Here is a 26,499-nt window from a genome sequence, read left to right as displayed (position 1 = left end):
TTATGGCCACATACATTGGTTGTCTTTTTTATGCTTCTAAAAAGATTTTTCTGGTGACCCATGTGCTTTCAGACTTCCGATAGTTCAGGACAAAGTCAATAAAAACTTAGGCATAGCTAGCAGGCCTCTTTGATTTGTTTTGCTGAAGTGTTTTTTCTTGATATTATTGACAGCAATGACACTTAATTGTTAGCTTAAATTATTTGTAATTTCTGACATTTGGCCCAGTCTATCGATGACATTTTCTGTACTTTATTTGTTGTTCCGTGTTCAGATTTTCTCATTTTGCTTCGTGTCTTTATCCTCACATCCTCCCCCCTTTTTGTGCAGAACCTGAACAACACAGTCTTGTTACTCCTCCACTTGGCCGATACATTGAGACAGCAGAACGCGTTGTTGAATGTCCGACTGGATGTGGACATTAGGAACATGTCCATGGTGATGGAGGAGATGAAGCTTGTGGATGTTCACCATATCCAGCTCATAAAGAACTTCACTATAGTAAAAGGTAGGGTGGATGCTGTCATATATGAGATGTATACTTTATTTTTTTTAACTCAACCTCACCGTCCGCTATCAACAGGTTCTCCTGGACCACCGGGGCCCAAAGGGAACCGTGGTGAGACCGGCAGTAAAGGACCCATGGGACTGAGTGGGAACAAAGGTGACCGAGGCCCCATAGGAGGCCGTGGATTTCCTGGAGAGAAGGGTTCTGTTGGGCTCAAAGGGGCACTAGGTGAAACAGGCCCCATTGGCAATAGAGGGGCAGTAGGAGTCAAAGGAGCCAAAGGGTCTCTTGGCCCGCCAGGACCACGTGGTGAGAGGGGCCAGAAAGGTGAGGTTGGCTTCTCCGGTACAGATGGCTCCCAAGGACCCTCAGGGCCTCCAGGGATCCAGGGTCAGGCAGGATTACCGGGCATCATTGGGCCACCAGGAGCAAAGGGAAAACCAGGGCCAATAGGGCCATCTGGACCGCCAGGAACCCCTGGAATTCCAGGCTTGCCTTACCCCCATGCCCGGATCACCACCCAGCAGCGGACCGTGACGCCTGCTACCGGGCCCAAGAGACAGTAGGAGGACGGACTCAGATTGATTTGTCCGGTACAAAGAGGAATTATTGACAGATGAAGGAATACCACCCATCGTGACTGTAGGCGCAATAATCCATTGCGATGGAATATTGCAAGACAAATCAAAAACTTCATGAACAAATGATGCATATAACATTTAAGAAGGGGCTTCAAATGAGGCATTCCCCTGATATTATGGCATGGCCGCAGGAAAGGAACAATGAGAAAGGTCAAGAAGCAGAACTGAACTGTTGTCGAGAAGTGAGAAGAGTAACTAGGCCTGTATCTGGAGAGAATATGAACGTTGTGGTATGTTGGAGAAAACTGCCCTCGTACAACACATGGGTCTCATTATTACTTTCGATGGCTCTCTCCTTGTACATCATAGCCAAAGAAAACCCAAAGACAAAGCTTTGTCCACATATATATGACAGTATGAGTTTTTTGCAGAATTAAAAACGTGTCTTCGATGATTAACGGGCATGAAAAAACACACATCTATTACTGAAGTTGTGTTGAATGTACTGGAAGCAGAGAAAATGTATGAGGTTGTTGTCAAGCCACCAAAACCTCATGGGGCGTAATAAATAGGAGAGCTGTTAACCCCAGATTTGGACTAAAGCAGTGGCCTTTTCCTGTCCAAGCTACTCAAAGGTTTACATTCCCACGCAGTACTACACTACTATATGCAGACACATTTTAAATTGTTACACATTGACGCATCCTTTTCTGATGGATGGCACTTTATTGGTTCTTGAATTGTAAAAATGAAAGTCAGTTTGCTTCTATTTCAGAGCAGGTACTCTGAAGACATTTCTTTAATCTTCTGACAAAGCTGTCATCTTGAATTTGATGAATTTGTGCTCTGATGAACTCTGTTTTACATTGTATGCAACACTTGCTTCTATTGTTGCTGTGCGAATGAAGAAGGTACCGTTAATGTTTTCGACAAGTTTGTAAAAAGATTTTTGAATATACTCTCATTTGCTTTCCTTCTGAGTGATGAGAAGATCGATAGCACTCTCACCTTTCGAGCTTGGTATCAATGTGTCATTTACAGTCTCAAACTATTCCCTTTACGAAAGCTAGGAAGGTCATGGGACACAAAAATGTATAAAAAAAAATGTTTGTAAACATGTCAAGTAATAAAATCCAAAAAATTAAAGCTGCATTTTGTTTTTGCACCATGTGTTACATGTACCTTAGTTTCTATTAACACAGATGGCACAGCAATGACTTATAAGATACACGCATAAATAACATTTTATCACAGAAAAAGAAAACGTCTTACAAAAAGGGAAACGCAGGATTTCTGTAAACCCGTGTGTTGTAATGAAATGCGACTGGTTTGCATCGAACTTCAATAAAGTTTTTTTTGAACAGACTCGTTCTTGTCAATACCCTACTGTACTTCCAAAGCAGAGTGCTATTATTGCCCCACGAGGGAAACGCAGCAGTCATTAATTCAAAACACATGTCAAAACCCCTCCCATTAGATTTTTGAGGTTTGCTTCCACTGAGTCAAAAGATATTCGATTATCTAATTTTGCCTGTTGTTTTAACATAGGTACTTGTTGCAGTTCATAGTAGAATTTTGTAAAGTGTAGGTTACAGCTGTTCAGATTTAAGGATAAAAATAATATCTTTGATATGCCCCAACATTTTGATGTGACGATGGACAGACATTAATATCGGAAAACGGCTTATGTGGCTGTGTTGTAGAAAAGCAGCTGATAACCTCCCTGCAGCAGGAGACGCTGATCTCCCACTGGCTGAGATTTTCACATTTCTCCCTCCTCCTCGGTGCAGGAACATGACAGACCTTGTGGGATGTTAGGAACCTGATCTCCAACAAAAACTTCCTTCAAGGATCCACCCAAATCCCTTATTCCTGCAGTCCTCATAACTGTAAGTTATGAGCGTGGAACATTTGCTCTATCTCACTCGCAGTTTTCACCTCAGAAACTTGATGCAAAAGCGTTAAATTGCTGCTGATTCTGATCTCTGTAGCGGGAAAATAATATGGCCGGTATAAAACCCAGGATTAGATTTGTATAGTGTCGTTTTGAATGCCTTATTCGTGTGTCAGACGTCCTTTTATCTGACTAGCACCAGGGTTTTTTCTGCTTGTGGTGAGGGAGACCTCCTGCAAACAAACTATTCCCACATGTGGAGCCATAAATCATGGACTGTTGTTAAATAGTTGGACAGGACACAGTAACAGAGGTCACCACATGGAGCCAGAGTAGAGATGCACTGAGAAAGCAAAGAGACAATGGAAGGAAGGAAGGAAGGAAGAAAGAAAGAAAATATGTACTATACGTTCACTTAAACTTTGTAAATGCATGTTGGTTACTTCTCTAGCTAATACAAATATACATTTTACCTGCATAGGAATAAAAAAAAAAAAAGGATATCGCCTGGTCGATGAAGGGCATTGTCATTCAGCTAACTAGAGTGTCCTTATGTCCCCTCAGCCCTATGTTCCCTCTACCCTATGTTCCTTCAACCTTCCTTCAACACTATGTTCCCTCTACCCTATGTTCCTTCAACCTTCCTTCAACACTATGTTCCCTCAACCCTATGTTCCTTCAGTGCTATGTTCCCTCTACCCTATGTTCCCTCTATCCTATGTTCCTTCAGTGCTATGTTCCCTCAACCCTATGTTCCTTCAACGCTATGTTCCCTCTACCCTATGTTCCTTCAACCTTCCTTCAACACTATGTTCCCTCAACCCTATGTTCCTTCAGTGCTATGTTCCCTCTACCCTATGTTCCCTCTATCCTATGTTCCTTCAGTGCTATGTTCCCTCAACCCTATGTTCCTTCAACGCTATGTTCCCTCTACCCTATGTTCCTTCAACCTTCCTTCAACACTATGTTCCCTCTTCCCTATGTTTTTTCAACCCTATCTTCCCTCAACCCATATGTTCCCTCTTCCCTATGTTGCATCAACCCTACGTTCCTTCAACGCTATGTTCCCTCAACCCAATGTTCCTTCAACGCTATGTTCCCTCAACCCTATGTTCCCTCAACCCTATGTTCCCTCTACCCTATGTTCCCTCAGATTTATAATAAAATAAACAAGTAACCCTAACCCTAAGTAGTAGAAGGGTTAGAATATTCTTAATTGTATTATTAATCAATCCTTTTAGTCAAAGACATGCTCCCTTGTTTACACACCAGAATACAATATAGTGACTTTAAATGTTCTGCCAATATTTTTGTTTGTCTCAAAACTAAAGAGTCAGAAATTAATCTCGGTAGCATAAAGACCTAAAACCAGAAATAAATGTATATTTAAGTTGTGGGGATAAGGCCCCGTTTACAGGAAGGGAAAACGCAAATATTTCCACGCGGTTTGGCCTCTCATTTACACAGAAACACCGTTTATATCACAGAAAACGATTATTTCCAAAAACTCCGGCCAAAGTGGAGATTTCCGATAACAGCGGTTATGTGTTGTTGTGTCAACTGGGAGAAACAGGGTTTTAGGTTCTCTAGCGTCACATTATGAGCCAGAAAATGCTTAATGTCATGTGAGCGCCTTATGTTTACAGTTTGTTTGGCTATCATGGATGCTGTTAAGGTGGTACTCATTTTTACGTTTGTGCAAACGCTTTTGGCCTGTTTGCATTTGCAAATACAACTGCTATACTATGTCGAGGAGCAGAGGCGAAGGAGTGCACGGAGGTCAGAATTAAAATATTGGTCGTTTTGAAAGGAATAGGAAGTCGCTCATGTTATTCGTTGTTGTTGATTCTGAGGATTCTGATTGGCTTGCATGGCTTTATCCTTCTCCCTACACTGCTGCCCATAGGTTTGGCATAGTTCTAATGGCGCTCAATGGCGTATTTATGTGGGGTTGATGTAAATGACAACTTTCTTGAAAACGATGTTGTGTGCACAATGTTATATTCGCTTCTCTAAATACCCTGCTATGTATAAACGTGGCCTAAGACTCTAATGTTGCTGAGCATCTACCAGATGAACTAAGTGTCAAACGGCACAACATATTAGTTGGTGTACTTCTGTGTTCGTATCTGGTTTGCTGTGGACTTTTGTTGCGTGTTTTAAAGAGTGTGATTTTATTAATGGATTGTGTTGTTTTACTGTGCGGTTTTTGTGGAACCTTTTTATTAATTGCGTGTTTCAGTGTGTGGAGCGTACATGTATTTTTAGAGCCTTGTCTGCCTCATTACTAATCCCCTGCAGCTGCACCACGCTCACTCGCGTCAACAGACAGCAGGTAGAGCAGAACATGAGCTCGTCTGGGGTTTGGCTGAAACTGGTGCAGGTGCAGGGGATTAGGAATTAAGAGTTCCTCAAATTGAAAGGGGGAAAAACAGCTGAAATACATGCCTGGTTAAAATGGTGAACTCCACACGTTTTGTACTTCTGCTGTATGACAGAAGCAAAGTGTCAGAAAAAGAGAAAAGAATGCAGCTTTAGCAGTGCAGAAGTATTGGTTGATGATTTACAAAAGCTAATGCAATGAAATATTTTAATACATTTGAACAAGTTTCCAAATACCGAGCATTACATCTTATAGTAGTTAGTAGTTAGGCTAATCCTGATTCTATGAATACTAACGCTGCTTTTGTCCAGGTAACTAATTCCTATTTCCAGCCTCAGCAGCATGCAGTGATTCATGTTACAGTTTGTCAGCCAAGGTCTGTTTACATTGGCAGGAGTCACTTGTTAATTTCGGTTTGCTGTGTGCACCACATGCTTACTTACAAGGTATATTTGAGGGCTTTAAATTTCAGGTCATCGGAGGGGGATTTTTGGAGGAGCTTAATTATTGTTTTTCGCCTTATTATAGTGGCTCAGCATCTCTAATTCTAGATGGGAAAGAAAAAACATTCACCGCAGATGTGAGGTAGATGAAAACCTCTGTAGTTTCAGCTTTTTTGGTTTCTGAGAAAAGATTTCTTCGTGGGTTTTGAAAGGTTTAATTAACCTGAAGGTAGGATAATCACTGTGAAACTACAGCAGTGAACAAAGTCAGAACCTAAAAAGTGTGGGCATGGCGTGCTCTAGCTGTGGTGAAAAACACCGGGCGGAGCCAGCAGCATAAATCAGGCCAGACATGCTTTCAGGAACCAGGTCGGACTTTCCCAGGTGGAAGATATTTTACTGCCTCGAGTGTAATTTTCTCACCCCGGAGGCTCAGCAACAGCCTGAAAGCTCTAACTTCAGAATTTATTTTTCTGAGAGCCATTAATGATCGGGATGTAACACCTCGCTCCCTCTTTCCACGTGAACACTTAGAGGCTGATTGGCTGTGAAGGAGACTGAGTAGCTGTGATGTGCCATAGTGGTTTGTAACCGCAGTGTTTTTCTGCTGACTGATGAGTGACGTGATACATGCACATTCCTGAGATGAGATGAGTGGGCAAAAATTCTACAAATTGTCATTCATGTTCAGATGGTGTCTGATTGTCGAATTCACCTGAATGGTTTTATTGACTGATATACAGTCTGATTAATGTGGATAAAAATGGACACTTATAACTGAAGTGGATCAATATTATCAGCATGGTTCACTGCAGGGATGACGCATTTTTGTAGGCCGACCGAGAAGTTAGCGTCACGCAGGATTCCCTGGACAAAAAGCCATATATGGCTGTGTTACTCAACCCCAGAATATTGCTGCCCGTTTGGCCAAAAACTAAAAAAATATGTTGACACTTATTCTTGTCTGAACAAAATTAGCATTCTCACATCCAACGCCAGACTTCCAGACTTTGGTCTTGTTACGAAGTATCTATTAGAAAAGTCATTCTTGTTGCAGCACAATTGCAAGCTCCAGGAAAAAAATCCTTAATTTAAATTTAAATAACTCTCACAGTCAGCGTTTACACAATGTTGTCATGCTTTAACTTGTCGATGATGAGAAAACCTCACGGAAAGCAACGCTACGCAGCTCCTCAAGCAAATCTCTTTCCATGCCTATTAAAACAATAATAATACTATTTTCATTGTGACAACTGTTGCTGCAATATTTAAAGAAATAATGATTTTTCCAATTATTTGTCAGACAAAAAACAAACACTAATGGCAGACACTAATGGCGATTGATGGACGTGTTTACTCTTAACAGGCGTTGACTGCTTCGTTTCATTAACAGCGACAGCAGCGTTCATTAATACAACAACTTAGCAATGTTAATTTTCCAGCTGTTCGCTTCTCTTCTGGATGAGATTAAAAATGTTCAGATCTTCCACGTAGAAAAGTGAACGTGATCAGAACAGATGATTTCTCTTGGTGTTCCATGTTTCCTCTCAGCCGTCTGTCACTTAGACTACCGGTTCAGGTTGAGTAACTTCCGTCCTGATCACATGAAATCTGCCAGGAGTGGGAGGTGGCTCGCACAGAGACGTTACCTAAGCTGGAGCAGCACACACACACACACACTCACACACACTTACACGTGTACACATATACATACACACACAATTTGAGACGTTAGCTAACCATTGACTTGACAGGCCCCCAAAGAGCTAATTACGTAGACAGCTGTAAAAACACACTTGGCTTTTCACTCTGGCTCAAGTAACCATTATTCTATGTGCGTGTGTGTGTGTGTGTGTGTGTGTGTGTGTGTTGGGGGGGGGGGGACACCTGCTGTGCAATTTGTGTAGTGAGTCAGCAAGTAACTCCTAAAATAATAAAGCATTTGGGCCTGTGATTAAAATGCACAAATTATGAAATTGTGATTGCAATGGTGAGGCTCGAGGTTAAGCTCACACCTAACAGACAGAATTTACATTCATTACCTTTATTAACCAATTAACACTTGCCAAAGGTTAAGGTTAACAATCATTGTAAGATGAGTGGAAGAATTTCTACCTGCCACCTGAAAAAATAAAAAAAAGAGTAACGCAAAGTGAAAATTCACTTCACATGACAGCTTTACACTTAGTTTTTTGTTTTAGATCGGCTATTTGATCCAGTAGGCCGACCCGGAAGTTAGCATCACACACGGTTCCCTGAACGCCACTTTTACATTTTTGGAAGCGTGAATACAACCGGCAGAAGTTAAAAGTTAACGTTAGGCTGTAGGTGTGCAAGTATACATAATGAGGTGACAATTCTTAAGTATTTTATGTCGTGGACCAAAGTCTCAGACTCCACTGAACGTCTGTTTTACATACAATATGAAGTAGACTTTATGCATCTGGATGGAAAGATAGTTTCAACATGACGGAGAGCTGGTCAAAGCAAAAAACCAACAAAAATACACCAAATGAAATTGTTAATACAACTTGCAATTTTCCCATCACACACCTGTTTACCTTGAGCGCCAGCCCGGCACTTAATCCACTTCCTCCAGATGCTCTGAAGGTATTTCTATAAGTAACATAACATTTCATTACAGAGACCAAATTAAAGTATTGTATGTTTGTTTGCTTTGCATGGCGGCAGGACGGGGGGGAATGAGGTCTTGTATTATTATAACCATGTGTTTGGAGTTCGAAGTGAAGTTGCAGCCCAATGAGGAAGATTGTTCTGCAGTCACCGGCTGCACAACTTTGGCCAATTTGTCCTCCTCGGTTTTGTTTTTGGCACGTTGCTCTGGCGTGTCCCGTACTGGCTCCACAAACTATCGTGTGAACCACTTCGGTTATTTAAGTGCTTTTTTTTATTGAGGTTAATTCCGATCAAAATGTTCCTCTCTCCTATTGAAGCCTGGTGAAAAATTATAATGAGTAAGAAGCAGAAATCAGAACGTTACACAACACATGTGCAGCCAATTATCCAGATAAAAATGTCTGTTGAATGAACAGCAGAAAAATTACTACAATTCTAGACCGAGTGTTGCAATAAACACAGTGAGCTTTGTTATATTTCATTGTTATTTTCCATAAAAAGGTGAAAAACTCATGTCCAGCTCTGTATGAACATTGCCATGAATATGTTTTTTCGTCAGTGGAAAAGCTCTCGGGAATGAGTCATTAAGATTGCTCATCTGGACTCCTCTTTTGCAATCTGATGTTGTCAGAGATGTTTTTGTTTATGAACTGATGTTCTCTCCGTCTCCACCAAACAATCCATTTGAAAGCTAAAAGCCTGGATATCATCACTGGAATGTAGCAGTGACCCGCCGGTGGTCTTGTCGTGGGGTGGTGTTTTTTTTTTTGCTCTTCTGTGTACGAGTCATGCGGCGCCCACATGGCAGACAGCTGTGGTAGCCGAGCGAGCCGTGACAGTCCCTCAACATTAAAAAGCAGTTATTTGCTTGAAATAAAAACATATTTCTCCTCTCCTTTGCCATCCCGTATTGCAAACTCAATTCATCTTTTTCCAACACGCACGAGAGGTTGCCGTAACAACGCAATTGCATTTCACCATCTCGCCACACGTTTTCGCAATAAAATGTTTCTCACTGCTACTTTATGTTCAAGCTGGTGTTTATAAGTCAGTGTGGATAACAATCAGTTCAACAAGGCTTAGAAAGTAAGAGACTCTTTTATTCAGCTGATGGAATTGGAATTGTGTCTTTAAGGTGGAATTAATCAATATTTTTACGACGTATAATGTGAATGCTTATAGTGACACACCCACAAATAACTATCACCCAACTCTACAGAGCTTTTATTTATAGCATCTTTCAGCTCATTATCTTTGTTTTAAGACCCACAGCTTTATTGTTCTGGTTCTATCTTAAGGTTTGTCATAATAAAACAGGGTGTGTTTCTTCAAAAAGCTGCACCCAACACATGACCCTGCACAGACACCCGGTCAGACCCTTGGTTAACCCTCATCCAGTGTTTTTGGGAGCTGCAGAATAAAAATCCTCTCCTCATTTCCCTCCATGCGTTTAGAATAACAGAAGTGCAGCTGCTCAAATCACTTAACGCTGCTCTTTCTCTCCGCTGCTCTTTCTCTCCGCTGCTCTTTCTCTCCGCTGCTCTTTCTCTCCGCTGCTCTCTGCTTTTTTTCAGGGGAAGCAAAGCCTCATTCCTTCAGCACAGCAGCTCTGCCAGAGGAGGAATGTTGGCCATTACACATTTAAATAACCTCCCCCTCCCCCCCCCTGTGTTACGTAACCAGGCTCCATCTGTCTTCTTCCATATGCTCATACTGGCCTCACGACACACACTCGAAGTAAACAAGAAGGTGGACCCAAAAACGCCAAAACAGACAACACTTCAGACGACGGAGTAAAAAATATTTAGTTTGATTCCTGGTTCACTGGAGAGCAAAACATACATACAAACAGCATACTATAAGTAGGATTATGTCTCTCAAGGTGTCAGTTATCAGAATTTAATTTTAACTTTGTTGAGGCAACATTCCAACGTCATCCATCAGTTCCTCATAACGGACACTTCGTCGGTATTTACGTCATTACGTCTCGTGTTCATGTTCATGTGAATGGGGCTGGGGAACGAGGCTGGACTCAGGGCTGGGAGGCGGGGTTAAAGGAAGTGCTAGTGCCCTTGCTTCATAGGCCCCATGGGTGTGGAGGAGAAGATCTGGGTCATTTTATACCCGGCAGTCAAAATGTATTTGTTGCTTCATGCAGCACAGAGTAACGTTCATGGGAATGAACTGCGACAAACGAACCTCCCGTGACAAATCACCATGGCCATAGTTGTCCTCTATTATATTATAGTTTTATTATTAATCAGTTTGAACTACTTTTTCCAAAGTAGTTTCTCTTTACTGCGTTTCAACTTCTTCCAGCGTGAAGTAATGTTGCAAAGCTTCCCCAGCACTGCATCTTGAGGCTATAGCCTTTGTATAACAGAACCAGATGTGTTGTTTGCTTGTTATGTGTCGGTGCCAGAACAGTATGTACTGTCAGTGTTAACGAACCAGTGGGTGAAACGTGAATGAAATGTGACAAACAAGACGTTTTATGTGAAGAAGTCCATTTCAACACACATAATCACTTACATTGGGAGCCGATTGAGGCGAAGCTGCAAATGTGACGGGGCCTTAAATGTTCAAACAGTGGCTGTGCGACTGTGGGTTTGTGGGATTCAGGGATCAGAGATAATTATGGGATGTTTATAATGTTTATAACATCTACGCTCACGCAGCCATCCACCTATAGCACACACAATCTTCACTCATCCACTCATGTAAACACAGAAATATAAGATACAAGCTTGAGTCAACTTTTTACCTCCGCCTCCAGGCCCAGAGGGAGGGCCCGTCAGCGAGTGAGTGTAATAAGGTATTACATTATCGGTAAAAATGTCATTACAATATCAGTCAGGATATTTTATTACATCATCGGTGAAGTTATTACATTATTGGGTTTTATCACATTTTCGATCGAGTTAAGTGCAAATTGTATTACATTTTCAGGTGTTATTACATTTTCAGGAAATGATTACATTATTGGGTGCTACAGGGCGGATACGCAAATTATTTTTCACCTTTGTTAACATTGTGAGGTAGGGCATTTGGCCTCGGCGGAGGTCTGCTCTGCACTCTGTTTTTTTTACGGTGTTTAGGCCTAAACCTTCCAGATTCTTAAGAGCTCAAAGTATTTATGACCAGAAGATGCTTTCATTCTTCAGGATGGATTTCCACTGAAAATCGAGCGTACAGAAAGGCTTGTGGTGTCCCAAACTGAGCCTTTGAGCCTTTTCCTGCTGGTAATTCTTTCTTTGCTGCATCGGAAACCATTCGAACGGCTTCTTCTCGCTGTCCAAACATTCCTCTCACAGACTCACAGGAACCTCCGAGGCCCTCGGCAGACCTGGCTCCCATTAGCACTTGGAAACTGTTCAGCAATTTGTATCTGCGATTGATCGAGAGTCCCCGTTTACCATGGAGAAGTGCCGGTGCTCCTTCTACTCGAGGCGACACTCTGGGAGGATTAAAGCAAGTGTTGGCCAATTTAAACACATATTCTGGCCCCTGCCTGACCCACAGAGACTTCATTACGCTGTCAGGAAGGTGTAGTAAATGAGTGATCATGTGTCACACCTATCATCATACTAACCGGCTGATACACAAAAAAGATCACACACATGGAAGCAGATATGGGAATTTGCAGCTGTGTCTGTGAATTGTCTGTTTGTTGGATTTCCTGTTCCGAAACATCACATTCACATTTAATTTGTCGTTGTAATGAAATACATTTTCATGTCATATTTTGAAAATACACCAAGTTTGCAAAAGGAAACAACAGATTCGTGGTGAATGTGGTTTTCATGTAATCATTTTTTTTTTATTTGACAAAAAGTGAATAAACGGGGGGTTAAAAGGAGTTCTATCCAGCACTTTTACCGTAAATAATCTTTAAATCATAAACATGTTGTGCAAGACTCGGGCACACATAAACACGAGCTGCTGCCAGGTTGAACAGCAGGAGCGCACATGCTGAAAATAGAAAAAAAACAATCACCTGGTATCTGTTAACTGCATGTTCATAACAAGATGATAAGCCTGAGAGGAAACATAATTCAAACTAAATATGCAGGATGCCACTGTAGTGAAATGAACTTGTGGCATCACTTGAGGCAGTTCTCCCCAAAGACCTTGAAACAGGCTTAGTTCCCTTTTGTTTGTTCCCAACTTTTGTTTTGCTTCTCATTGTTCCTCTCTGAGCAGTTAAAGAACTCAGATTTCAAAGCAAACGTTGCCTGTTTTTAGACAATGATCCTGTCACACGATGCTCCTCAACATCTGTCCTCTGCTGGGCTATTTACAAGGTTTTACGGTAATTGTTGTTGTTGCCGGGTAACATGGAAGGCATCGTTTGGAAAACTGGTGAAACCCACATCTTCAGCAGCAACAGCACACGGACACAACTATGAAACAAATGAGGGTTGACCTTTTGGGCACCTCGTGGGTGAGTGGCACGCACGCATGGCGAAGCATGTCTGTAAGCTAGGACACACACACACACACACACACACATATACAGAGAGAGAGAGACACACACACACTTTTCAGGCTGCTTCATCCTTCAACAAAAGCAAACACTGCTGTTAAACACAGCTTGGTATGAAGTGTAAGTGTGTGTGTGTGTGTGTGTGTGTGTGTGTGTGTGTGTGTGTGTGTGTGTGTGTGTGCATGAGCATGTGACACTCTGCCCTCTGAGGTACGGTTCAGTAGGTTAATATGGCCGACACATGCGGTTGGAATGAATTTCTTAAAGTTGGAAGACAATATATGCAGTACTACTCATGATGTGTATGTGTGTGTGTGTGTGTGTGTGTGGTCCTGTTTTCACCACTGTTTTCAGCATTTTCACCACCAGCAGATGTTAGAGTGACCACCACAGGGGTGGTATGCTATTTCCGTGTGTGTGTGTGTGTGTCCACTACAAGGGTGGTAGAGGTTATTGTGACTGGAAGCCACAGCAGATAAAACAACATGGCTGAGACCACCTCAGACCTCACTCTGACTCTTCCCCACACACACACACACACACGCACACACACACACACACACAGATACATGCCCATAAACAACAACTCCTATAGCAGCTACTAGTACCGTCATTGATAACACCACCAAGAACAAAGTTAAACCAACACCTTTATATCCACAACGTGGAGAAAAAACACAATACGGATACGACAATGTGAAGCAATCAAAGGGAACGTTGCTCAAAGTGAATTAGAATTAAAAAAGCAGGCAGTCAAACGACGTCAAGGAAAGAGGATTATATTTTCCACTGGCGGAGCCGACGCCCTCCGCCACAGAATGAGACCTTTCTTCCTCGCTTGTTCAGGTGAAAGTCATCACTCATACACCGTTTCTGGCACGCTGGATTAAAGGATTTCCATTATGGCAGAGCAGACAGTGACCTCTGGATGTGTTGGAGGACAATGTGGAACGTTTTTACAATTTAACATTGAGTGCATTTTATTATAATAATAATAAAAGTAATAATAATAATAAAAGGCAGAGAAGCGGTACAATAACCGTAGTCAGAGCAGCAGCAGTAATAATAGTAGTATTTATACAAATACTGAAGTAATAGTACAGTAGGACTAGCACACTGCATTTAGCCTGCTAAGGATGTCTTTTCCCAGCATGCTTTGCAGACAGTGTCAGTGCAACGGGAGGCAGCTGGAGCATCTGGGATGATGACTCATGTTTTCCAAACAGACCTGAGAGCAGAGCACAGATTCAGCTATTTACAATGGATTCCCAGCATTTCTTCTAACTTCTAACAGCTTCGGGATCAAACTGTTGACTTTGAACTCGCTCCGGTGCATCGAGAGGAAAGTAACTCATAGGCAGAATAATATCCTGTTTTTTTTACAGCAGTAAAAAAAGCTGAATAACACATTGAAAGCAGGAATTATGGGAACTGTGGGTGTTTGGCAGGAAATCCTGTCATTTCTCCCCCATGCATATTAAATTTAATGTCAATGAGAGAGCCGGACTCTGTCTGCCAAGGGATGTCTGTCCTAATTTGTCACGCCACACCACTCCGCCTCTCCCAGTGTCACCGACAACACTGTCGTTGTGGCTGATTGGGCCGACCCTTTGCCCTTTTGCAAAGGTTGTTTTTTTTTACAGCATCTCTTGCTAGTATTTTACTCCCCTGTCATTTTATTTGTCGTTCTTTCTCCTTCAGTCTTCACCTTTAACCAGCGAGCTCCACATCCAGCTGCACAACCTGCTCCAAATCCTCTCCCCAGCTCCCCAGTATGTTTACCTTGAGCTATAGTTCCCAGAGCCCTTTGTCCTCTTGTTCCCGGCACCGCTGCTCAAGTTTCCCCTTGAGCAACTTGAGCAGCGATGCAAGAAATATGCAGTAGTACAATGTAGGAATACTTGTTACTGTTACAAGTACTGCACTAAAAATTCTACCTATGTAAAACTACAATCAATCACATTATTATACAACACCAAACCTCTGGTTGTACTGTAATCCCCACCTCTACAGGAACATTTATAAAGTTTTCCTAATTAGCTTTAACAACCTGGAAAATACTTTTCTTGCCACTTTATTGTGGTGAGATTTTGTACATAAAGTGACAGGAAGTGCTTCTGCTATGATTTTTTTTCTTCATATGCAGACAACTTCTAATTAGCCGCTGGATTTCCAACTCCAGACGCCAGTTTGAGTAAAGTATAAGTAAAGCAAAACATTTGTATTTTATGATGCATTTTGCAACAATACCAGAACAAAGGACCCTTTTTTTCTTTCTTTTTTTATAACCAGACCTTAAAACATGAGAACCCCCTTGTCTTTAGGTGGAATCGAGAGAAATAGAAACACTTAAACAGAGCTTAAAACACTTGTTTACAGTCTGGTTTTATATGTATATGAAGTCTCTAGAAAGAATTCCTGCACCACCTTGTGTTCAAAGAGCAGACTTGTAGCCTAAATTAAATGATTCACATAACATGCAAGAAATATTTATGTGGTAATGATTTACGTTTTGTTATCATTCTGTGACTTTTTAATGAGCAAAGGAACAATGATTTATTTCTGTGATGTCATAAATATATGTAGCATCGTTCAGGAAATTAGAAAGAAATAAAGGAATTAAGTGGATTTTTTTTATATAAAAAAAAATATTTTTTTTTTACTAATGAGCTGACACAACTGTCTCACCTTCAACTGGAGAAAATGAGTATTTCTGAAGATGGTTGTGTTTACATCGCTGGTTTACAACCAGTCAGAACTCGCTGACTCACAGACCAGATGGAGGCTGTAAGAGGACGGATCCATAACGAGTGGAAACCTGGCCGAACCACAAACACCGAGCCAAGTCCTACACCGGGAGAAACTTTAGTATGTGTTTTCATATCGAGACTGTAGTCTGTAGTGTTTAATGCCATGTTATACATGTTATGAATGTGTGTATTTAGTTGAGATTCTTTCTTAATAGATATCTGATTTCCAATAAGTCAATATGTCGTCAAACCATCGTAACCCCAGAATGTTCTCTCCTCCCGGCCTACAAACTGAAGCCATCCTGATGACGTGTGAGCAAGTTTTTGTACTATTGACCAGAAACTTGTAGCAGAAAAATGTTAGTGGTCACTTTTTTGCAAGAAATACCTTAAATAAATGTATTATCCATTAAAATGTGTGTGCTCTTTGCTTCAGGTGTCAAAACACATTTTGACACCCTTCTCATCAAATTCTTTCATATTAATTGTCTATAATTCTTTTCAATTTAGAATCCTCTATTGACTACCTTACTTCGTAAACAAAGCCTTAAATGCTGCACATTAATAACATCGTCATCGTTTCCTCATTAGACGTGTTATTCTCAGTTGTTCCGTAGTAGATGTTCAGCCTGCGAACAAACAAAACATGAAACATCAGCTGCTGCATCTATTCACTCATATTGACACAAAAGGCTCAATATGAGCAGCTGTACTGCACCAATACCAAAAAGTGGACGGGGTCCTCTGGTTTGATCCTGGAGCAGTCCACCATGGCCTCCGTGAGCGAGGGAATCACGTACTTCATCAGATAGTTCCTCTGAGGCAGAGAGTGAGCGTCCAGCAGCTCGCACTCCTGTCGCCTCACCTCCGACACATTCTTCTGCTAATAATCACAAAATCATTGATTACTATTCACCAGTCATGCTCATTTATCATCCATGAATGCATAACACAACACTTACCCACTCCTCATACTGAGCAGCCATCTCAGCCAGCGCAGCTTCATTCCTGCGTTTCCTCTCTGCAGGATCTGCAGGAAGCTTCGGCTTCCTCCCTTCTTCTCTCTTCCTGTCCTCCTCCTCCTGCTCCGCTGGACTCGGGCCATAGTGTTTGGGAATCCCCACCATCTCCGTGATCTTCTTCAGAACATCTGTGTACTCTGAGTCACCGGTGGAGACCTCTGGAGAGAAGCAGAAGCGCGGTGAATTGGGTTGGCAACTTCTGAGCATTATGTTGCTTGATGCTGTGAAGTTACAGGATGAGATTGATTTATGGCACGAAAGAAGGAGGCCTGCTGTCTTTCTTAACATGCCAGATGCTAAAAGGGGGGGGAGACTAGACCAAACATCACATCCAGCATGTTTATCCTCATGACTGGAGGTACAGTTTGACAGTTGTTTGAGTTAGATGAATCCCATGTCAGTATGATGGAGCCAGCAGCTGGTTAGCTTAGCTATGCATAAAGAAACAGCTCGGCTGGCACTGCCTAAATAATCTGTCTGGCAGCACCTCAGAAGCTCACTGATTAACATGTTGTATCCTATTTGTTTAATACATTAAAATCGGGCATCAATTGGACATTTCCCATTTAACAAGGATGAGTGGTTGCCCGGCAACCAGCAGAGACTCCAAGCAGCTCCTGGTCAAAAAAAAATAGTTTGGCCTGCAGTCTCCCCATAAAATCAAGGGTTTACACTTTGTTTTTTTGACAACAAACAAGCTTCTGTATGATGTGATTATTAGAGAGATTTTTACTGCACAGACATCAGATCACTCGTCTAAACCCTGCACATTTCCCTAAATGTTAAACTATTCCTTTAAACAGCAATTCAAACTAGGAAATGACATGCTCTTTGATATATGACACAATAACAGGGAGTTTCATTTGATTTAAAAAAACTCAATGATGATGACGTTTATGGTCTAAAACCAACATGTGTGTCTTTGGGGGTGAGTACCAATATGTTCAGGGCAAAGCTCCAGTTCATCAAAGTAGTCCAGCAGGGTTTCCTCCGCGGTACCGAGTTGTCTGTATCTTTTCAGGCGAAGGACAAATTCCTCTTGGGTGAAGCGCAGTTTCTCTGCCACGCTCTGTGGGAGTCCCTGAGCTCTCTTTGTCAGAAAATCATCCGTCGCATTGAGGGCAAAAACATTGTCTGCAAAACATGAAACAATAAGAATGTTTTGTATTATAAGAGGTAGTTCTGGCTTATTTTTCATATGATTCCCTGTCGCACTCTTAGTGCATGCTATGCTGTAATAATTGAATGGCCTTTGTTGAAATGTTCTGGTAAATGTATGTAAAAAAAGAAAGTCAGCAACCTGGAGTGATCTTCTTGTTGTACATGTGTGTCTCGGGCATCAAATCCTGGTTCTCATCCGAGTCCTCATCTGAATGATAAAAACATCACATCTGCATTAGTGTCATCAATTTCAACATTCTGATAATAATATGAACGGATGAAACCTACCATAGAAAATCAGCTTTGCCTGCTCGTAAGTCTTAGGGAAGCCATCGAGAACAAATCCTTGGTTCCTGCACGGTTTTGAATTCAGCTTTTCCTTCAAAATGTCAAAAACTAGATGGTCAGCCAGTCGACCTGATGGACCAGCACAGATGTTTGCATGTTAAGTGAGGAACAAAAACAACCCATCAATAATCCAACTGCAGATATAACTTATGGGAAGACCTCATTAAAATAAAAGTAAGAACAAACCCAGGTTGTGTTGTAGGCAATAATGAGAAATGTACTTTCCTGCACCAAAAAAGGAAAAAATCCAGTGCGTTGGATTTACGGCATTTTAGCGTTCACGTTTAAAATAGGCTGCCTGTAGTTAAACAACCAAACCACAATTTTAATAAACCAAACGATGTATTTCTTATTTAGGTCTGTAGTTCTCTGACTAACCTGCATTCGTGTTCATGCTTTTGTTCAAATGTTCCAGTTGTTTCCGTGCAGCAGCAGCTACCTCTTCACTGACATGTTCAGAGTCAGCTCCATTCGCTATCTCCTTCTGTAGCAGATAACGGGAAACTTGAAACGATGAATAATGAGCATGTATTTGTTGTATGTCTCAAATTGCAGAGGACACCTTCCACAAGGGGGCAGTATATTTCCTTTATTTACTTGACAGTTGTGAGATCAAATTCAACCCTTCTATCCCACTGACCAGTTGTGTGAGCTTCTCCTCAATGACCTCTTTCATCTTGATGTGGTGTATTTGGTAGTGGCGGCAGAGCTTCTCTGCAACGGTGGTTTTACCCACAGCTGGAGGTCCAACCAGGCAGATTCTGATTGGCTGATGAAATAAATGGTGGGATGGCAGCTTTTATCAGTAACAGAAACAGAAGTAAGAGTAAGTTCTTACTGTTCTCTGTATACGACACTCACGATGAGCTGCCTGGTGTCTTTGTATTCCTCCACAATGCTCGTCATGTTTTTGACCATCCCAGCTTCAGACGTCCAATGGAGACTGAAGAAGTCTTTTATGATAAGAGCATCCAAGCGCAGGTTGATGTTAAGGTACTCCAATTCATCCGGCTGAAAGACAGAGAAACACACCACAGCATGTTTTTAGTGGAAGAATATTCAAGCAGAAAAAGAAGAATATTATTATTATATTAGAATATTATATTATAACTGTGTATGTGATGTATTCCTTCCATTTATTTTACAAAATCGTTAATATGCACACTGAGTGATTTATTTAAAATAAATATAAATATTACATACTGTACCTTAAAAGCCGTCATGGCCATGGAATCCTGCTCTGATACTTTGTTGATTTTTCCTGGCCCAAGTGAATTGCTTATCATCTGAAGGGTTAAAGGTCAGAGGATAAGATTACATTTGCATAATTTTTTGTCATGTTGTCTTTGCAGTTCAGAGTAGAAACAATAGAGTGATAAGAAACACATGAGGGAGAGAAGACATGTAACCAAGGTCACCAGCTGGATTCAAATCAGTCATCGGTCAATTCATTATTAATTTTGTTTGGGAAATCATCTTTATAACCTTTACGATGTCCTCTAAAGTGTTCTTGGAGTCATCGACAGCAAGAATGTACTTCAACTTTGGCTTGAATTCAATGATATTTTGGATCACTCTGAAACAGGAAAACAATTCATCCATTGCTTATCATAACAAAATAATGCAGGAGGTAGGAGTACATTTAATTATTATTACCCTCCAAGGTCATATACGTGAATCATGGGGATGTGATTTGTGCCGTCTCCAAAGACAGGGACCGTTGGAACGTGCATCAACCAAGACTCCTGTTTGAAAACACAAATCAACAGAAGATGATTTTGCAAGTTTGGCTATAAGTTTACACGCAAACAAAAAACACATAGTGAGTTATTATGTGACACATTAATGTATACCTTGAAAAAGTAGTGAAAAAGGTTCTCTCCCATTCCGTACTGATGACCACAAGCTATGACATATCCGGTGAGCTTGGACTTTTTCTGTAAGGTTCCAAAATCAAACAGAATCTGTGATGTTTACGTGCATTTTGTAGTCTCTTAGCCAATTCATTGGTATATATATATATACTTACACCTCTACCCAGTTTGAGAACAAGTTCTTCCAAAAGATTGTGGTTCCTGAAATGTGGATGCGGCCTTCTTCTTCTGAACTCTTCCTCTCGCAGAACACCAGTTTCTTCCTAAAGAAAGGAATTATAATCCTGTTTGTTGGTTTTATTCAAAGGTCTAGTTTTCTTCGATTTCCCTACGGGCTCACCGGATCCTGTGGCTTGGTCATGGCCCAGGTCATCACACTTGAGAGTAAGATGAACATTTTCCGAGACTTGAAGTTTTCAATCTCGGCATGAAGGGCTGTTGTAAAGGAAGGAAAGAGGTACTAGCGGCCTACAATGAAGGAGACAGACGTCAGTCCACTGAATAATACGCCATTAGGCTACCTGTGATTGCCCATGTAGCTTCATCCAGCTGCTGTTGGGTTGTGCTTTCTGAGATGTTGTACACCACTACATCGCACTCCAGCAGACGCTCAAGCAGCTCCTCTCGAGTCGGTGACTGCCAACAGAGATTATACATCCAATTACACATCGTCTGTAATTTGCATTGTCCAGAAATAGACACAATGTACATATTGTGGTTATAGCAAGTAAAAGCAGGGATCGCAGAATACAACAATACTCAAATACAAATGACCTAAATGTTGTGCATTCAAGTGATATAAGCATCAACTTATCAGCAAAACATACTTAATCAAAACATTCACTCCTTAACAGAATCAAAATATACTTTTGTTGTTTTACAGGCGCATTTTAAAGGCAACATTGTATTGGTGTCTATACAGAAGCAATTTTAATTATGGGGTAATTTAAAAAAGAGAGGATGGTTAAAAAAAATGTATGTAGACTATGTGACAGTGATGCCACCTGACTCACCGTATAATGCTCAAGCAGAACGTTTTCGTCGTCATCTTTGGCGGAAGGAGACACAGTTCCCACTATTTGGAAAGCGGGTTCACCTCGAGGAGGAGATTCCTCCGCGTCCTCTGCGTCCTCCTCGGCCAAGCTGGATGTCGATAGGAACTGTAGAGACGGTCAGAAAACAACACTGTAAACCTAGTGCACGACAAGCCATTATAACAGACGTAATGTTAGCTTAGCCTTACCTTAGCAACGTGTTTGGAGGAATATCTGTCGACGTCGTTGATAAAAATGCGTTTGGGACGAGTTTGTTGCTTTGTATCGCCCATTTTAAAAAGGCCTTGAGTTTTATGTTGTAACGATAAACTTTATCACACAAAAAATAAGTTTTTAAAGCTCCTACAAACGTATAGGGTAGCTAGTTATTAAGGTTCCGTACTGGGGTCCGTTGCTATGGACTCCAGTTGCTACGGCTCGGCCAATGTAATGCTACGCTGAGAATACGTAGTGATGACACGTCACGTTACTTCATGTACTTCACATTGATGTGAAGCCATAGGGGAGAAGGTAGTCCAAGAGAAGCTGTAACCTATGATTTAAGGGACTTTAAATATTAAATATTTAAATATGTGGTATTGACCTCATTGTGCCATATTTTTCATGTTGTCACACGGTGGTAGGAGAATAATTCTTATCTTTTACTTTAGCAAAAATACCACAGTGTACAAATATGTAAAAGTCCTGCAATTAAAATATTTTAAGCAAAAGCATCAATGTGTACATACTTAACTTATATGATTAAATCACAGTTTATTTGTTGATTATATTTTGTATTAATACATCTAAATATGGAAAGCAACTAACCCATAAGATGGAAATACTTATGTAAAGTACTTAAGTAGTACTTGAGTAAATATACTTATAGTTACATCATCACTATAGTATTCCTCCAATTCAGAACCCCCCCATCCAACTCCCGGTCTAACTCCTGCCCCCTCAAGCGCACACACACACACACACACACACACACACACACACACACACACACACACACACACACACACACACACACACACACACACACACACACCTGTGGGCCTGTATATCCCATCATGGCTAGGGACAATGGAGTGCTGACATGGAAACAAAACACCACATATATTTATAGAGCTGACGTTATCTAAGAAACTGCTGGCAGTGCTTGATGGTGTCTGCTCTGCACAGGTCTCAGCACTCAGTAACTCACAACCTGTCAAATATTCAAAGCACAGTGACACTGAAACAACCTAGACGATTAGTTGTTCCTTGCTCTGTATAGTAAACATCTAACATACATTTAAATTATCAATGTCCTGTAATTAACATTACGATATTAGATGTTTTTTTAAATAAATATAATTAATTGTCCAATGAGAATTGGAGCCCAACCAATAAATTGGCCAACATTATCGCCCAGTCTAAGCTTATCAGAGATATATTGTAGCATACATTCACTGGTCACTTCACATCTGTCTAAAAACATGTGGAAAACACCAGCTGTGCTGCTTTCATCCTTTGACCTATACCTTGGACATTGGACCTCCTTTTTCCTTCTTGCATTGAATTCAAAAAAGTGCTAGAAACATCATTTTTTTTTGATTGTCATGACGGCATGACCAGTTATTGCAGATTTGTCGGCTGCACATTCATGATGCAACCCTCCTGTTCCACCAGACACCAAAGGTGCTCCTTTGGATTGATACCCGGTGACTGTGGAGGTTATTTAAGAACAGTGAATTCATTGTTTTGTTCAACAGATGACTTGAACTTTGAGACATGGCACGTTATCTTGTTGGAAGTAGCCATCAGAAGATGGGTCCGCTGTGGTCATAAAGGGATGGCAGAGGTGTTAAAAGTACACACATTCTATACTCAAGTAGAAGTCCTGATTAAAAAATACTCTGGCCAAAGTAGAAGTAGTGATTCTACTTTTTTCACAAGTAAAAGTGAAATACAGGCTCTGAAATGTACTCAAAGTAAAAGGTTTCACTTTGAAGGACAAAAATGTACTCAAAGTAAAAAATATCCTGATGAAGGACATTTCTACTCGCTGTCTAACTGAATCTCACATCATATTAATAAGAAAAATAACGTTAATTCCCCTCAAATGCATTAGAACTAAAGGAACGTGACTGTTTTGAAAATGTCAGGAGTAGAAACTACAAATATTTGTTTTTAAATGTAGTTAGAAAAAGTAAGAAGTCGTCAGAAAAGTAAAGTACAGACACCTGGGGAAAAAATGTATTTGTACTTCGTTACTGTACTTTAAAACAATTTTTATCCCATCATTGGTCTGGTCCTACCCAGATCTACCCAGATCTGGACCTGGTCTTATTCTACATATTCTACTACCAGTTTTTGTCCTTTTCCTAATGGTTTTGCAGGGGATGCCAACATTTGATGTCTTAAAACAATGTTACCGCTGTCACATCTCTCATATTTCAATAATGATTTAGAGTTACAAAAAAGCCGCTGACATGATTGTTGTGATTAACATGTCAACCAGAATGCAGTTTGTCAAACGCTGCCGAGCCAGCAGCTGTTGGCGGGCATGTGGCACATTAAGACGGCTGCTGGTGCCAATGACAACGTGTTCACTGTCAGTGATGGCTTCTGAAATGTACTCCTCTGCAGTGACAAGGCTTTGGTCCTTTTAATCCTCTGGTGTTATAAGTGTGCAAAACATGCTAACGAGACCACTGGTATTAGTCCTTTTAATCTTATTAAAGTAAAATATGACTGAGCGTAACCTATTATTATTATTAATATTATTATTATTATTGTTATTATTATTATTATTATTATTATTATTATTATTCATTAATCTAAGAAGTCTACATAATTTCTCACATTTTTGCACAAAGTTTGATTGGATATTACCTCCCCACTCAAAATGCAAGAGCTTAATTTTCCTGTGGTCTTTTGCTATTTCTGTACACCTATGTATTGTAACATTAGTTTAGTTTAGTTTATAGGTATATTTGAACATGGACAGGAACTTTACTCTCTTGACAGATGTTACAAAAGTCACCCTAAAACACATTACAAGCAGTTACACAATTTGTAAAAAAAAAAAAGAAAAAAAAAAGTAAAAGAGCGATAGCAAAAAAGGGCATAAGGTTCTCAATGGTAAGTAAACAAACCACTGTTGAAGCAGCAGTTGACTGTTAGAAAGCAATTGTTGCTAACAGCTGCTGAAGTGTGTGTGTGCGTCTGTGTGTGTTTTGGAGGAGGGGGGGGGGGTGTAGTGCAGAGGGGGGCAGCTGTTGTGACAGACAAACCGCGTGCTTCCCACATGCCCTTATAAGGACGGATGTCCCTCAAAACCATGACCCATTTAAGACCAATCTTTAAAGACCTGGTGATAAAGCTTGGCCAAAAAGTGCTTCCTTGACTTGAAGGGAGCTGTTGACAAAACACAGGGAATGTCTCGGACACTTAGTTCATCAATGCGCAGCAGTTTTACCCTTTACTGAACAAGACAGTCTGTGCTAAGCAAGCACTTATTGAAACACATTCTCTGGTTATAAGTTACATTTTACAATTATTCTCATTCATTCACTCAGTCTACTTTATTGATTATTATTAATTTAAAAAAGTTCTCAATAAAGCTGAAACAAAGCTAGTATGTTTATGTTTGTAGTTTTCTTTGTCATTTTTTTGTGAATGGTTATTTGTTAAAAAGTTTATTGTCTGTACACATTTGGATACGGTAAACCAGGCCTCCATTTCTGAAAAGTGAATCCAAGGCAGAAATGCCCTAAACTTGCATTCTCTCCGCTGGCCATCAGGGGGCAACTCCACTGGTTGCAAAAAGAAGTCCATTTGCTTGGGTGAGGAAATGAGGTTAATTCTCACTTGATTTATTATCTCAGTAAACATCGCATTGGAAACATTTATGGTTTCAAGTCATCTTCAATACAGCATGAGGTCCATTTAGTAAATGATGGTCCCATTTAGAATACAATAGACCATAACGCAGGGTATGCTTTAGGGCGTGGCTACCTCATGATTGACAGGTCGCTACCAAAATGCTGAACTCAAGGCTTCAAAACCACAAACCAATGGGTTATGATGATTACGTCCACTTCTTATAAACAGTCTGTCTTGTAAACACAACATTCAAAGTTCACAGGACTTTTACCCAGGAGACCGCTGTTTGTGTCCCGTGTGAAACCATAACTCAACATGCAGTTATTTTAAGTTATATAACTTATTTTAACCCAAACAGTGATCAATTACGAAGCCTAACTTGTTTCATATAGTTGTATATCTGTCTTTCATTTTGAATTAAGAATGAGTTGAGTAATTGATTAGTCAACTGAAAATGAATTTGCAACTATTGTGATAAAGGAAAGTCATTTTTCAAGCAAATATGATTCCAGCTTCTTGATTGGGAGGATGCGTTGCTTTTCTTAATCTTACGGGAAAGTGAACTGATTATCTGAATATTTGATCACATCAGTTGATTTTTACACAAACCCTCTTAACAAGACAGAAAACCCTTTTCAAACTTTGATAATTCATCAGGAAAACATTCTGAATAGTTAACAGTTGGCAAAGACACCGTGTGAAAGTAGCTCTCTGTTATGTAAAGGCTTGAAATGGACATTGACAAGTAGGTGAGGAGCATCTTCCAGTGAGGTACATTACACAGCACACGGCTACGAATGGAGTATTTCAGAGTGTTGATGGTGTGGCGGTGTATTTACATTCTTACGGCGCTCACAGTGACCTGATAGGGCTCCAGCACGGGGACGAAGGCAGCGCGGGGGCAGTGCAAGGTGACGAATAAGGAGCCTGAGCTCTTCCCCCGGTCTGCGGCGACATGCAACCGCTGGCACCTGTTACACTCCATTTCCCTAAAAGGAGACACTGGAGCCAATCAGAGCTCAGAATCCCCGCTCGACGCGGGTCTGTCGTCTGCTGGACTCCTCGGCACTAGCCTCAGCTCACTCCCCCAATATCGCCTCTCAGCTGTCTGGCATGTTTTTGCAACCCCCCCCCCTCCTGTCTGCTCCCTCACACATCATGCCATGTCACTGGCAAACTCTCGCAGGCTGGTTCCCTTTAGACGACTCCTTAACCCGAGTGCTCAGACACAATCTCTCAGCTTACAATGGCAACCTCCAATCACCCACATCCCCGGAGCCCTGCTCCAGCTTAGTCATATTAACACATCCTTAGGGACCTGAAGTGGGAGAAAGATGCTGCCCTTATCTGTCGTTGCATGTTGAGGCGTCCCAAAATCTCTGTCACATTGACTTTAAAAGGACACGAGTCGATTCAAAGGTCACACAATGATTCTTAAAGAATCCACACGAATAATCGACACCTAAAATATGATTAAGATGCAGCGTAGTCATTTTCCAACA

The 26,499-nt window shown here is 41.0% G+C and overlaps 2 protein-coding genes across 3 annotated transcripts in view; one reads left to right on the top strand and one right to left on the bottom strand.

Moving 5' to 3' along the window:
* The window catches only part of scara3 (scavenger receptor class A, member 3), a 102,789-nt gene extending 100,335 nt beyond the window's left edge, over positions 1-2,454 (top strand). For both annotated transcript variants that reach the window (XM_084030546.1, XM_084030545.1), the window contains exons 11-12: positions 331-508; positions 584-2,454. In XM_084030546.1, the coding sequence (XP_083886672.1) occupies positions 331-508; positions 584-1,074 (669 nt within the window). In that variant the 3' untranslated portion in view covers positions 1,075-2,454. The remainder of the gene's footprint in view (positions 1-330; positions 509-583) is intronic.
* A 13,679-nt stretch (positions 2,455-16,133) lies between these two features.
* LOC311026910 (adenylate kinase 7-like) lies at positions 16,134-21,516 on the bottom strand. Its single transcript, XM_084030632.1, has 18 exons — positions 21,331-21,516; positions 21,101-21,247; positions 20,609-20,723; positions 20,428-20,522; positions 20,243-20,350; positions 20,067-20,150; positions 19,870-19,958; positions 19,699-19,789; positions 19,422-19,499; positions 19,075-19,224; positions 18,854-18,982; positions 18,592-18,697; positions 18,154-18,282; positions 18,005-18,073; positions 17,641-17,838; positions 16,645-16,862; positions 16,407-16,565; positions 16,134-16,311 (listed from the first exon to the last, which is right to left on the bottom strand). The coding sequence occupies exons 1-18, from the start codon at positions 21,412-21,414 to the stop codon at positions 16,285-16,287; spliced, it is 2,076 nt and encodes a 691-aa protein (XP_083886758.1). The 5' UTR covers positions 21,415-21,516; the 3' UTR covers positions 16,134-16,284.
* Between the last annotated feature and the right edge of the window lie 4,983 nt (positions 21,517-26,499).

This window comes from Eutrigla gurnardus, assembly GCF_963514095.1.
Source record: "Eutrigla gurnardus genome assembly, chromosome: 16".
NCBI lineage: Eukaryota > Metazoa > Chordata > Actinopteri > Perciformes > Triglidae > Eutrigla > Eutrigla gurnardus.
This window is presented reverse-complemented; position numbering and strand designations above follow the sequence as displayed.